Consider the following 14,129-nt stretch of genomic DNA (forward strand, 5'->3'; position numbering starts at 1 on the left):
CCTCACTTCTCTCTTTTGATTTGTTTTCTTTTAATAGTTTCTTTTCACACAAAAATAATGAAAGCCCACTCTCCTCTCTGTTTGGCCTTCGATTTTCTAGAATAGAATTGGTTCTCTTTGCTCCTCTCTGTACTCTATTTGTTGTTGAATTTTTTGGTTGCGTTTCACTCTAGTTACGAAAGAATTTCGTTTTGTTGTGCATTTTTTAACGATTTTATTATTACTACTGGATAGCCGCCACGCGAACAATCATGTGGGTCGGCGGGGGGTAGTGGTGATGCAAGTGTGTGTTGCAGGCGGGTTCGGGGATTAAAAACTATTAATTGAATACAATTTTGCACGCACACGACGTCCGCGCTGCCAAATGTTTTCACAAGTGTTGGTAAGCTTTTAAAGCGAATTCAGCGCATGGCTTTTTGCGCTGCGGTTGTAGGGAGGCGAAAGCTATCAGCCGCTGCGCAAGTTTGGCGGCAAGCGAAAGCTTCGAAACAACGCCAGCTGCTGAGTTCTTCTGATGCGGTGATCTGAGGAGATATGTATATACGTACATGTGTTCATATGTAGATTGAAATGATAAACGCTCGAAGTAGGCTTTCGCCATGGATTTACCCGGTCAGCGCTGCTTGAGGTGCATGGCCAGGAGCTTGGTTCGGATGCGTTTGCGGTCCCTTGATATTATCTCCATGCGCTCTTTGACGCTCGTCTGGAAAAATATCAGGTGCAGAGTGCGGCTTGCCGAACAGAGCTGGACGAGAGCGAAAGAGAGTAATACAAATTCGAGAAGATAGTGAGAATCAATCTCTTACCTGCTGCAAGAGACGCGCCTTCAGGCGTATGTTGCCGGGCTCCTCCTCCTCGTCAAGACTGGTGCCGTATGTCTCCAGGTGCAGATTAAGAACAAAGATGAGGGTGTCGCGTATGGTCTGGACCACACGTTGTACTTGCTCTGTGCGAAAGAGACGGCGCACGAGGTACCCCCGCACACCGGCAGTGATGCGGCTGGCCGCAGCAGTCTCCTCCTCCTCCTAACGGGGATCATATAAAAAATTTGGGGGTGGGGTAAAAAAGAAGATTTGCTAGCTACTTAGGCACCTGATTGATCGATTTAAAAATATATACTATTTATTGGTTAGTAATTTTGCTAGCAGGTGCAACCAAAGTTTTTGTTAGATCAGAATTTTTGTGCCCTTTGATTCCGGCAGTATTTGTTAAGGCACGTGGTTCTCTCGGTTTACCGCTATTTCTTATGGCTTCTCGCCCGCCCAGCGCTGCATGCGAAAGTGTATCGATTAAAGAGCAATTGGTGGCGGAAAAAGAGGTTAGGTTCGGTTCGGTTCGGTTCGCTCCCGGGCCAACTAAGTTGAGATTCTCTTCTCCGTCTTCTTGTATGAACTCACATTGCGTCCGCGCGTGGGCGTTGACGTTGTCTTCCTAGCTGTTGATGCGCTACCCTGCTGTTGCCCCTGGGGCAGAGCACGACTAGGTAGACGGCGGGCAGTGCTGTGGGTCCTTGTTGCGGCTCCATTGCCGCTTCCTGGGGGAGTCTTCTTAGGACCGGCGCGGCCGACACTTCCTCCACCGCCACCCACGACGCGCTGGACTAAACCTTTGGTGGATCCCGGTCCTAGGCTGGCTCTGCCGTTGTTGCTCTTTTGGGCATTGGATGCTGTCCGGGTTCGGGGCGCAAGAGCGCTGACTGCTGGACGCTTGCTATTGCTCAGATTACTGTTGCGCAGAGGCATCTCGCCGGAGCGCGGCGTGCTCGGAGCACTAGTTCCGGACAGTGGCTGCGGCTCATAGTCGGAACTCAGACTCACACTCTTGGGAAGCCCCTCGCCTGTCCCGAAAAGGCACTTGCGAGAGGAGTGTTGGGGCGGAGGGAGATTAGGGATGCAGATGTCTACCATAGGTACGGAACCGTACGAATCGTCTGGGGTGCGCGGCGACAATACTGTGGGTGAGATGGTTATTGTGTTGCTCGGCGACGTGCAGGTGGCACCACTTGTGGTGGCCATGCTACTGCTAATGAGCTCATCGCCTTGCGAGCTGCTGGCCAGATGCTGTTGCAGTGACTGGGTGCTGGTGTACACCGTCACCTGTTTGGAGAGCCCGTCGCGATAGACCGACAAGTCTACTTCCGCGCAAATCTGGTTGATGAGGAACTTCTGCTGGCGTTCAAACTCTTCCTGCATGCGCAGGCGCTCGTCATGCTGGTACTGAACCAGCTGGTTGAATCTGTCTCTGTGGGTCCGGAGGTAATTTCTCAGCCAATCCACATTGTTGGCGGCCACCTTGTGATCGTTCAAGGTGCGCTCGATCATGAGGTCGATTTCTTGGTCCAGGTTCGGTTGATCCTGAAGCAACATTTCCATCACCTGGCGTGGTGGTTGCTCCTGCTTGTTGGGACTGACGGGACGCATCCGAAGGCAGCCTCTGCTCGGGATGCTGTTGCGGCTTTTGGGACTGCGGCTCACCCGCTTTGCCTTTGACTCTACCGTCTCTCGCTGAAAGTGGGCCAGTGCTCGGGCCTCTGCATCCGCCGTGCGCTGCATGTGCTCCACAAGCACCTGGGACGGCTCTTCCAGTGTAAACGATCGCGATCGTTGAACGGTACATCTACCAGCACCGGCTCTTTCGTTATTCAATTTTATCGTAAGGCTCGACAGGGTCTGTGTCAGGGAGGGTTTAGCACTTGTGTCGTATTCCATGTCCTGGCCGTGCCATATCACAGTTGCCGGCTCGGTCGACGTAGATGGTAGCATTTTACCCAGACCCGACCGCTCAAAGTGGAGGATACGATTTGTGATATTGTTCAACCTGCGGTTATGGACCGTCAGCACTGAACAGCCAAGCGACGTGAGATCCCCCGGCTGAAGCTCCTGCTGCTGAGGGGTGGGCGGGTTCACCAGGATGGTGGGTATCTTGGCATCCTTCGTATCTTCAGCATCTGTCACTTCAATTCCGAGGGACTGGGGACGCTGCGGCATTTTGATGGTGCTAGGAGGTTGGTCAAAGATGTACGTTTTCGTCTGCTGCAGAAGCGGGACAACTCGCCGTGCTCCCATGGGGGTGTAAGCATTGCCGATATTTTCACTATCCTCTTGGCCTCCAGGGACTCTGACCGTTTCCAACTTCTTCTCCAGCTGAAGGGCCATATGCTTAGACAGTTGCAAATCGCTCCGCTTAGTCTCCGTCATCTGATGGGGGCAAAGTCATGCTTAAGCAACGCCGCACCTCCAAACACACATATATGTAAATACTCACCAGAGGCGCCAGAATGGGCTGACCATCGATGTGGAACCTAGAGCCAATGCTGTTGTTAGAACTCGCTCCAGAGAGGGCATCTGGACTGTGTTGGCTGGGTGTGTTGGGACCGGATATGGTAGTCGTCTCAGTTGGGGTCGTGGCTGTGGTTTCAGTCCCCTCCTGGCTCTGGGTCTGGCTCTGTTCGACCTCTGCCAACAGCTTCTCCATTGCCTTTCTGCGCGGGGACAATCAATGCCGTGACGAGGAGTATATCACCAAGTTATTTCATTTTTCATTTTTGTATTTCTTACCGAGTACTATCCATGATAGAAAATTAACTTAAAATTATAGCTACTTAAATTTTGTGAGATACTACTAAATCGACCGACTCCGGACCTAAGCCAACTGAACAAAAAAAAATAAATAAATAAAAATTAACAAAACACTTCGTTCAGTTGCTACTAGATATGGAAATCTTTCGATGGAAAACATATACAATATCGATAAGATGAATGGGCGGCGAATTACGTTGAAAAATCAATTAATTATTTAATTTGTATTCAATAGGCATTTGGTCTGCTTTTTATTATAAACGTTGGCTTGCATGTTAACCATTTAGTAAGCCTTCACACTTATTGCGGGTTAGCAAGACCGGAGGACAGGATAACATATTTTATTTCAAATTTCAATTTGAATTCGCGATCATAATGTTTTTACATGGGCTATCGATATCATGCTAATATTACAATCGAGAGCATATTTTCCAAACGCCATCTCTAGTGTAGAGGGCGCGCTTTATTTTCCGCACACCCTACAGAAAATTACCCACAACATGAGTTTTCCCTGTTAGCTCTTTCTCTCTATAAATATATACCATTTGATAAAAAGATCACAAGTTCATCCATGTAGAAAAATACGTGCTCAGTACTCTTTCACTTTTCGATAGCCCGAACACATCACACATCGATTACATACATTGTTTTTGCTCAATTTCGCGGTTCACTGATGAGCGTCAATGTATTCGTATTTCTTCATTGTCTCAATATTTCAATAACTTTTGAACTGCGCGGTTGTGGCGAAGTGTATTTTTTTTTTGTTGTTTTTGCGCGAATTTTGCTGTTACGAATATTATGTATATTTCCAATACTGCCGCCAGAACTGCCCCCAAATAAAGTGTATATAAGCATATAATAGCCAAACCAAATGTATGAATCCCAAACAAATTTACCCAAGCAAATAATCAACAAAATGAAACTAGCACGAGAGAGAGAAAATTGCCACCCACATGTGCTGGAAAAATGGACTGTCCCATGTGCTCTTGTTTGTCGGGGAGTTTTAGGTGTAAACTACGTTCTAACTGTATCTCCATTGTGTGTGCGTGTGACTCTATGTGTGTGTGAAAAGGGGTGCGGGTATTGGGGGTCTTGCTGACTTTAGTTTCGCAAAAATGCTCTTTGTCTAGTAGATGCGTTCCATGGACGCAATACCCCCTCCCTTCGATCGAGCGGGTGACTCAAGTCATAGTCACTTGACATGGAACGCTTTCCCAAGTGTAAAAAGGAAAATCAAGAAGCGCCAAGTTTCGCACATACATATGTATATACTTGGATATATGTATGCATACAGGCACACACACTTGCATGGTTGTGTATGTATATTCTGCGACGCAATTGAAAAGACATCGAAGGCCAAACAACTTTGCTTTTTATATGTACATATGTTGTTGCTGTTTTTTTTTTTGTTAGTTTCCTTTGTTTTTGCTATTATCACAACTTCTTTTTGGTTAGGGCTCTGCGAGAGAGCTTTTACTTCTACTCTTGGTACGCGCGCACGCTCACTCTCTCACAGGCGGCACCCAAGTTATATTCACTGGAAGGTATGGACGGTACTGCTTTTCTCACTCTCTTCGTCTCCCAAACACGTTTGCCACGAAAATAAAATATGTATGCGAATATCGCCACAGTGCCCCCCCAGAAATGCCTTGCCTTTAACTAACATACCTTGCACTCAATCGTAGCCGGTGTAATGTGACAGCAACGCGTTGCGTTGGCCGCGGCCCCCAACCCCGCTTCCCACGTTAAACGTAGCAGACCAACAACAACAAAAAATAAGAAAAAAAACAAATGAAAAACAAGGGGAAATGTTAATCATTTCACAAGTCCTTGAAGAATCGCAATAACATTATACCTTCGATGGTGCCACAACGCAGTTGTTTCTTTGTTTTTCCAAGAAAATGTCGACGTTCGCGTAAAAAGAAAATTGCAATCACCCCACCACAACTGAACATATGTATGTATGCATGTACATTTGTGTATGCGTGTGTGACTGTGTGAGAGACGGGCCCTCGAAATATGGATTTGTGTTTTCATTATTTTTGCACAAAATCCCCTTTAAATAAAAACAACAAATTTTTTTTTGCTTTTCCTCTCTCCCTCGGACGCTTATGGACTTTTGTTGTTTTGGTAAAATGCCATATTTTTATGTATTTTCATTTCTACGCAGCAGCCATCCCAGGGGTCTCACTGTGAACGTGAACTGGGTGCCACACTACAGACCATTGTGAGCCAGCATCTATAACTAACGGTAGCGGTAACGGTAACGGTATCGATATCAGGAATCAAGTGAACACTACGCCCATGCGCACAGATGATTCAGAACCTTTCCTAACGGCAAACGGATTGACTCTCCTCCACTCCAATCAAAATCGAAACGGAAATCGTAATCACCACAAAAAACTGTAAGAGAGAACTCCCTCATCCCCCGCTAATAGCGGGAGAAGTCAGGAAGCAACGAAACAATACCAAAGCAGAAAGAAGGAGAGCGGAAGAGTAAGAAGAGTGCACCCCAAAGAACACAAACACTACGCAAAGGGAAAATGTTACAGCTTCCCCGTCCATCGCGGTCGACGCTGCACTGTGGTCTGGCCGCCCTGGTTACAGTCCTGCTAATGACCTGGTAAGTTGTTCTCCCGACAAAAGCATACCAAAATGCACAACCACATATCGTGTGATTTGGCCCAGCCCAGTCCGAGGGTCCGTTAGCCTGTTATTAGGTGTACATACTGAATGTTGCACAGGAGTTCTGTTTTTCAGGCAGGCACAAAAATATGATGTAGCGGAGAGACTTGAGGATCCCTTTTTCGTCCCTGTATTTCATAGATAAACATGAGAAAACTTTTGATCAATCGAATCAAAGTTCTTCAGTGGATTTTTGGTAAAACTATTGGAATATATGTATGTACATATGTAGATACTTATGAAAGTAGCTGGCATAGAATAGGATAGACATAGGATTATAGAATAGGTATATAATCCAGAAACTGCAGAATCCTTCACAAAAGGTTGACATATGAGGTTTATTGACGATTAATTTATTTTAAAAAAAAGATGAGTGTAGGTTTCTATCGAGTATTTACCCAAAAAAATATCTCTGTTGGTGTTTTTTAAATTCAAAAAGTTAAAGTTATTTATTATTATTATTATTTATAGCTAAAGAAAACATGACTATACAAATACCAAAATACAGTAAACGCTCGGAAATTATAAATCTTAGAAATTATAATCTTCCAGGTATTAGAGCCGACCGGTTTTTTTTTTGCACTGAACTCTCCAAAATTAAAACCAGTAGTTCTAATTTCAGAGCGTATTTTTGAAATTTACTTTTGCTTTCTTCGGATGACGAAAGTGCTGATATTGAAGAACCAATTTCTCATAACCATGCTATTGAAAGCGCAAACAACTTACTAAAATGGTGCAAAAAGACATACACAAATAAACACATATCCAATCTCTTGGCCCTTCGTAATGATATAGTGATGTATAATTTGAATCAGCCCAAATAACAATCCAGTATCTTAGATTATATGAAACAAAACTGAAGCACTGAAAATTGTATCATGTACAATACAAATAATTTAAAAAAGAGTAGTTTTTCTGTATTGTTCCGTCCAGAAACTATAACCTTTCGAGAATTAGGACCACGTCATTTACAAAGTGGTTCTAATCTCCGAGCGTCTACTGTATACCGAAAAGTAAACAACTTTTGCCTATTTGAATAGGCAGAAAGATAATGCAATTACATATATGCCAATCGGAAATGCCCAGTCTGCCCAATGTACAGTCTCAGAAAACTTCGATCCCAAAGACGGAAAATAAAAGTCATTCTGGTCACTCAATATAATTCCTTCGAATCGCGTCGCATCGCTTCGCTTCGCGACGCACTTATAAGTAAACATTTCAACTTTTAAGTGGGTCATGCAGCACCCCGTTAGACCACTCCGCCCATTTAGACGCTTCGAGCATTTCACTCGTGGGCAGGAGGGGCCGGCAGAATGACGAAAATAAGTTATATAGCCGGTGACACAAACGCTTACGGTAACAGGGGCTGGCAGCAGGCGGCAGGAGGAATGGAGCCAAAAGAACGACGCGTGCCCAATTCCGAAAAAAATATACATACATATGTATGAAAAGTTGCAATGTGTTATTTTAAGAATAAATGTATGTAAATGCACACTACAATGTACTTATGTACATACGTATGTACATATATGTATGCCTGATCTCTTTTTACGTGCTTGCACCTTCATTTTGGCGGTCTGGCTAGTGCCTCCTCTCAGTCCACTGCCATCACATTACCATAGAGTGCAGTAAGTATGAGTGCCTTTTATATACATACATATGTACATAAATGTCATTCCATGCATCGTCCTCCTCCACTGAGCAGCCCCTTTTGAAAGGCATCGCGTTGAGCATTTTAAGCATTCTGTGTGGCGCAATTAACCAAAAAATTAAATGAAATGAAATGAAACAGAGAATGATTTGCACGGAAACAGAGAGAAGATCTAGATCTCTCGCCACACAAAAGCACCATGTACACATACGTGCATGCATGTTACGGACATACGTGATCAAAAAAATACTGCATACGTGAATATATGGCTTGTTAAGTACTGGGTAAACCAGGCAAGAATTTACTCATTACATACAATCTACGCCACTTGAATAGGGCATCTCATTAAGTCAGTTTTCTGTCGACTTAACCGAAACGAGGATTTAATTTTTGGTCAGCTTAATAGCTGTGTTTTGCGTGCTCAGGCAAAACGTTTCGTTTTCTTTGTTAGGCGATCCTGCTTTCGCAATTTTTGTCACACTTTAGTGCTGTTAGGCGCACAATTTAGTGTATTGCACGCAGGAAATACTCTGTTAACAGTATACCCCTAATTCTGTTTTTAAACGGTCCCTTTTTTAGACGGTTTAGAAATAATACGGTTTGAAAATCAAAAACAGTACATATTTTTGCACGGCTTTATTCCATTTAGCACGGTTCAAAATAACACAACACATAGAAAGAAATGTAAATTTTTGTTTCCCTTTCGTTTTTCGCAACGTTTCCTAATTTTCCCCCTAATTTTAGCAGGTTTTAGAGATACGGAAACAATCACCTATTTTTGCATACGAAACAATGTCTTTTTTACGCGGTTTCTTCAGGAACTAATCTACCGTGTAAAAACAGAATTCGGAGTATATGGTTAGTGGCTATTTGTCTTTACCGATGGATTGATAAGCGAATCGGTGTGTTGTTGCATTGACCAATTATTTCAAAGCAGAATTTGGGGTTGGGTTAAAAGAGTTCAAAAAGATCGGAAAGTTTTTGCGAAAGTGAAACCCGGAGCCTGCCTGAATATATTTTGCAAGGATTAAATAGACCTTTCAAACTAAATATTCTATTTGGTCAACACTTTAATTTAAAAAGAAGATTATGTTGGGGCTTGGTGTGTGAGCAGTGGGTGATAGAAAACGGACTTAATAGGGTGTCCACTTCCAATGGCGAGCTAATATAATGCCGCCAATTGCTCAATCTCTAGCTTGCATCATATGTTTGTGCTACAAAAGATTTTGGGACGCAGAGAGATGACGCATCTCATTAAAATTGTTGGTGTATTCAACCAACTCTCTCCTTCTTATCGTTAGATTCCGTTGCCCTTTCACTTGTCCTCCCAGCCTTGTCAGCGTCATCAATGTGCTGATAATCCGTGGTCCTAGTCCACTTAAGCTTGACCCTTCTCGAATTAAACAATTTTTGAACGCCTGAAGCTAAAGGCCGTGGAGGTGCTCCTATGCAGCTGCCTCCTCGTTTGGCCAGTTCTTAGCACTCTCTGCTGGCGTATCTAAACGGGACAATTGTGCGGCGTTTGTTGTTGTTGCTGCAACTCAGCAATTCTATTCTGTATGTATCTGCAACAGCCGTAAATCAGTCGATCGCATCAGCAGTTCTAGAATGCTCCATCTATTCAGCTCTATCTCCATCTGCAGCTTCCCCGCTTCCCCGTTTCCCCGCTTCTTCACTTCCGCAAAGCTTGCAGTGCGATAATCAAATGGGGGAAAAGTCAGAAATCGCGAGAGATAATAAATTAGTCGCTTTTCAAGAACAAAACAAGCCGTCAGCATTTGGTAGGGCAAGACAAATAAACAAACAAAACAGCAGCGCCCAATAAAACAAAACAAATACCGAAAAGAAGTAAGACCGCTTCCCATCCATACATTCCGACTGTGAGATAGCCGCTACTCAGATCATTCGATGCTTGGGCTTCAAGCAGGTCAGGTGTGTGATGTAACTCTCGCCTCAATGAAGGGAGAGCAGATGACACGGCAACATATGTTCATATTGTTTAGACGATATCAGTAATACAAGTACCTACCAAATAATATCGTCACATATCAAATATTGTTGGGACGAACGGTACAGAACGGTAGAAGAAGGTAGGGAGCACAGACGAACATGGGTGACATGGCAGACACAGCACGTACCGGGTATCATAACCAACAGCTGGAGCTGCGTACAGTTCAAAGTACCGAGAGCTGATGAATCTCTAGAGGCAGTGGAGCCCCGTAACAGGGAAGTTCCCTTACGGTAGCCCCTATAGTCTGAGGTGAGCAGAGAAGCAGACAGGGACAGAGGACAGATCGATTCGATTGTCTCCGTCACCTACTAGACGGAATGCGATACAAGTTAATCAAAGTTAGGGGGCTTGCAGAATGCTTTTATAGAGGTGGATTTTTAATACCTTATTCCCAATAAGGTTAGGTAGTAATCCCATAAAGCCAGATCAAATCTTAGCTCGAGTGATATTGAATATGTTTCTATTACTTATAAATAGAGTACATATATGTACATATGTACATAATAGGTACATATTTATGTATGTTTTGAATAGGGAAGAATTCGTATAATAAGGCTTATGTCGATAATCTAAATCTAAAGTAAATAATCGATGGATTTCGGGTATCTCGGGTATTGTAAAATAAACCCTCGCTCTGCCCAATTAAATCAGATTAAATAATTACAAAATTGATATCCCATTTTATCGAAGTATCGATAGCTTTCTAGTATTTTTTGTAGAGAATACCAGACTGACTGGGGCATCAACGTCAGGGATCGAACCCATCTGTTGGCTAGCAAATGGCGTCGATATCGACTATGGAGGCAACCGGTACTTCCGGCTGTTGCGAACGAGTCTGGTCCGCCACCAGCAGCCGCCACAGAGTTCACACACGGGTTCACATGAACGGCTAATGAGAATCAACAATCCAAAAAACACACAATCCAAAGTATCCGAAAATACGCTCGCTGGCTCAACCAGGTTTGACCAGATCTGGGGAACAAGACTGGGTATGCTTCCTGCTAGAACATGTTTCGCACGAACGCAACACAGCACACAACCCATAACATACGGAATCTAGTATAAGCTTAGACACATTAGTTATTAAATATTGCCCTAAACGTAATAATAGAGTTGAGAGATATTCGGGCTTCTTTGTGCAGTTCCGATCGAGTCGTTGGCATCTACAGTCGAAATCGGAAAACGATCTCCCACTCCTACTGCTCCACTGCTCTTCCACTGGCACTGATAGTCCTATTACTTGCAGGGTTCGACCCCTTGGAGTGCTCTTCCTTGGCCTTCTCAGCTACTGGCTGTACTGGACGCGCTGCAGCTTCCGCATCGTACTTACGCCCGAGGTGCGCAGCAAGCTCGAGAGTTGGGGACGGAGGGCAGACGACTGGCGCAGGAACAGCCCGAGCATGTTCTGCGCGGTGAGCACTGGCTGCCTTGCCACCTTGGCCGTGCTGGGCCACATCATATCTGGTTCCACGGTGGTGCTGACGCTTCTAGTGCTGTCCGCACTGGTCTCCACCAAGTATAACTTTAAGCTGCTGAAGATAGAGCACAAGGTGCAAGGTGAGTGGTTGTAGGTAGACGTGGGGCAATGCAGCAACTGACTTAACCAAATATCCTTGCAGATTTCCAGTGGTCAGAAAAGCTCAACTACAATAACCTGGAGGCGGAGGTGGAGGACGAGTTCCTGCCCGATGTGAATGAGTCGAATCTGTTTGTTCTGGAACGGGCCAGCGATGTGGCCACCATCAGCTCACCCACCGATGTCGAGGAGGAGGACGAGCGCAGTGACGACATACCTTCGGAGCTGCTCATACCAGATGTGATACCCGAGATTGATGAGCACTCCACGGACGAGGACGACGAGCTGGCCCCGCTCGCCCAGCAGAGGCGGGAGGGGGCTTCTGTCTCCTCTCTGGCAGCCAACCCCAAACGGGGCCAGTCGGATGCCAGCTCCTCCTCAGACATGGACTTCCGCAAGGGCCACTTCAAGCGCGACTCTTCGCTGTCCACCACCTCGTCGGAGGAGAGTCTCTCCAAGGGCCTGCAGTTCCCTGATCACACCACCGTCGATGCCGGCGGCGGACCCCAGCTGCGGCAACTCACCTCCGGGCCCGCACACCAGATCTCTGACCCGGCCAGCGAGCTGGTGGCTTTGGCCGTTAAAAGCCAGGCCCAGGCGCTACTGGCGAGCAGTGGCAAGCTGCTGCCTAGCCTTGTCTCCGGCCTGGTGCAGTGGGGAGCAGGTGGCAACAATGCTGTGGAGGCCGTGGATGCTGGGTCTCAGCAACAGCAGCAGCGGCGCATAGTCACCGCCTTGGACTCGTCCGACGAGAGTGATTTTGAGATACTCGAAACGGATGACTTTAAGTAATTATCGGTTCCGGTCCTAGCTCCAGCTCCAGCTCCAGCACCGATTTGCCGTATTATAAAGCTATTACAGTAACTAAATGCATATACTATAACATACACGAACATAAACACTGACACACAAACAACCAGGAGACAGACAACGCAAGACGGAACGGACAGAAATGCACACAGACACAGCCTCAGAAACAGACACACTCTGATGGAAAAGATATATCCCTGGTGGAAATTGGCATGCCATATTTCTTACTGCAGATCTACAGATCTGATGGTCATATATATTTTGCTACTGCTATATACTATACAGCCACATGCATGCATGCATATGTACGTACGAGTATATTTGTATATGTATGTACAATTACATTTTAGTGTTTCCAGTTTCCAGTGATCGGAACAGAAAGAATCTTGTTTCGAATTTCGATTCAAGCTTACTTTCGATAGGTCCTTCAAATGCGACCCCTAAGCGTAATCGTTGCAACGTTTAATATTTTGTCTTTGCCTTTTTCGACGGCCATTTACAAATTTGTTTGTTTGTCCACTAAATAAGATGTGCTTTTACTTCTTACCCTATTATACATTATGTTTAGTTCGTACATCTACTTGTGTTTCACTTTCCTGCCTCCCCCTGCCACCACCCCCTTCCCCGCCCGCTAACGACGCTAAACGCTAGAACAGAAACAGAGATGGGACAGGAAAGACAGTATGCCACATGTATGTACATATCCACCCCATGCACACAGACACACACATATGTATATGTATATGTATGAATATATATGTATGTTTCTTATATGTATATCTGTAGATGACAATGTAAGGCCCTTAAGCTACTTAATCTGTGTTCCGATTCGAAATGACAAAAAAAAACAACACAAAAAAAACCCAATCTACAATTACATCAACAAAATAACACACCAACAAAATATTAATCAAAAGAAGAGCAAGAAAAAAATGGTGCAGGTCCAGACACAGTGGCTAGGGACAGTCTAAGCCCACTTTCTACACCCGTGTCACATTTATTTTTGAGTTCAAGATCCTCTGCTTTCTATAGGCCCATATACATGTACGTGCACAAACATATACCTATGCAATACACAGAAAAGAGAATAAAACCAACGAAAATAACGGCAATTTATAGAATACTTCGGCACCCCGAAGCTTACATATATACCCTTGCAGTCGGACGACCAGAACAAATTAGTAAATATTGTAATCTGGATTTAAATCCATGTCGTTGCAGGTCTCTACTTTGTTAATCGGTTTAGTAATGCCTATAATAACTAATAATACTAACTGCAATCTGTACAATTCGATGGAAACATCTTCCGCAATTTCAAAGTGGTGCTTGTTACTTTGCCAATCACTCGAAAGGGTCGTCCGATTTAAATGAAATTCGTCTTAGATGTATTAAACCATATTCAATGTGCACAACCAAAGACAATACAAATAGTCAGTTGGGTAACGCCCAAACTTTACAATGGTACACGATTTTTTTTTAGGGCTGGCTTTGGAGCTGGCTCCAGGCTGTTGTAAAATTTGGTTGATCAGCCGAAAGAGAGCGCTCAGAAGCCTGAAATATTTACTAAAACTGACGTGGGGGCGAAAATCATTTTGCGAATTTAAGCAGATATTTTGAAATTAAATTAATTCATATTACTAAGAAATTAAATATGAATACAGAGGGTGTAATTAATTATTTTATTAACCAACCTGCCAATCGCGAAAGGATTTTCAACCCTTTAACTTTTTACCCAGAACCAATCTACAAAAAACCAGTGTTTTTTTTTACATTTTTGCTACACCAAATTTTTAACTTGAAATTATTAAAGGCTGATAA

The 14,129-nt window shown here is 44.4% G+C and overlaps 2 protein-coding genes across 6 annotated transcripts; one reads left to right on the forward strand and one right to left on the reverse strand.

Moving 5' to 3' along the window:
- Positions 1 to 92: 92 nt before the first annotated feature.
- On the reverse strand, positions 93 to 3,697 carry LOC108157696. 2 transcript variants are annotated; one of them, XM_017289869.2, is made up of 6 exons: positions 3,558 to 3,697; positions 3,265 to 3,481; positions 1,398 to 3,197; positions 807 to 1,025; positions 610 to 745; positions 93 to 524 (listed from the first exon to the last, which is right to left on the reverse strand). In XM_017289869.2, exons 1-5 carry the CDS (start codon positions 3,569 to 3,571, stop codon positions 614 to 616), a joined length of 2,382 nt encoding a protein of 793 aa, XP_017145358.1. In that variant the 5' UTR covers positions 3,572 to 3,697; the 3' UTR covers positions 93 to 524; positions 610 to 613. The 2 variants fall into 2 exon arrangements, with proteins under 2 accessions (XP_017145358.1, XP_033241963.1); XM_033386072.1 differs by lacking the exons at positions 93 to 524; positions 610 to 745; positions 807 to 1,025 and adding an exon at positions 1,097 to 1,268 and having other exon boundaries at positions 3,558 to 3,695.
- Positions 3,698 to 4,275: 578 nt separating this feature from the next.
- On the forward strand, positions 4,276 to 13,767 carry LOC108158350. 4 transcript variants are annotated; one of them, XM_017290593.2, is made up of 4 exons: positions 4,276 to 4,451; positions 5,749 to 6,201; positions 11,172 to 11,482; positions 11,545 to 13,767. In XM_017290593.2, exons 2-4 carry the CDS (start codon positions 6,122 to 6,124, stop codon positions 12,291 to 12,293), a joined length of 1,140 nt encoding a protein of 379 aa, XP_017146082.1. In that variant the 5' UTR covers positions 4,276 to 4,451; positions 5,749 to 6,121; the 3' UTR covers positions 12,294 to 13,767. The 4 variants fall into 4 exon arrangements, with proteins under 4 accessions (XP_017146082.1, XP_017146092.1, XP_017146101.1 ...); XM_017290603.2 differs by having other exon boundaries at positions 5,752 to 6,201; XM_017290612.2 differs by lacking the exon at positions 4,276 to 4,451 and adding an exon at positions 5,237 to 5,535.
- Positions 13,768 to 14,129: the final 362 nt, after the last annotated feature.

Source organism: Drosophila miranda, chromosome XL, assembly GCF_003369915.1.
Source record: "Drosophila miranda strain MSH22 chromosome XL, D.miranda_PacBio2.1, whole genome shotgun sequence".
NCBI lineage: Eukaryota > Metazoa > Arthropoda > Insecta > Diptera > Drosophilidae > Drosophila > Drosophila miranda.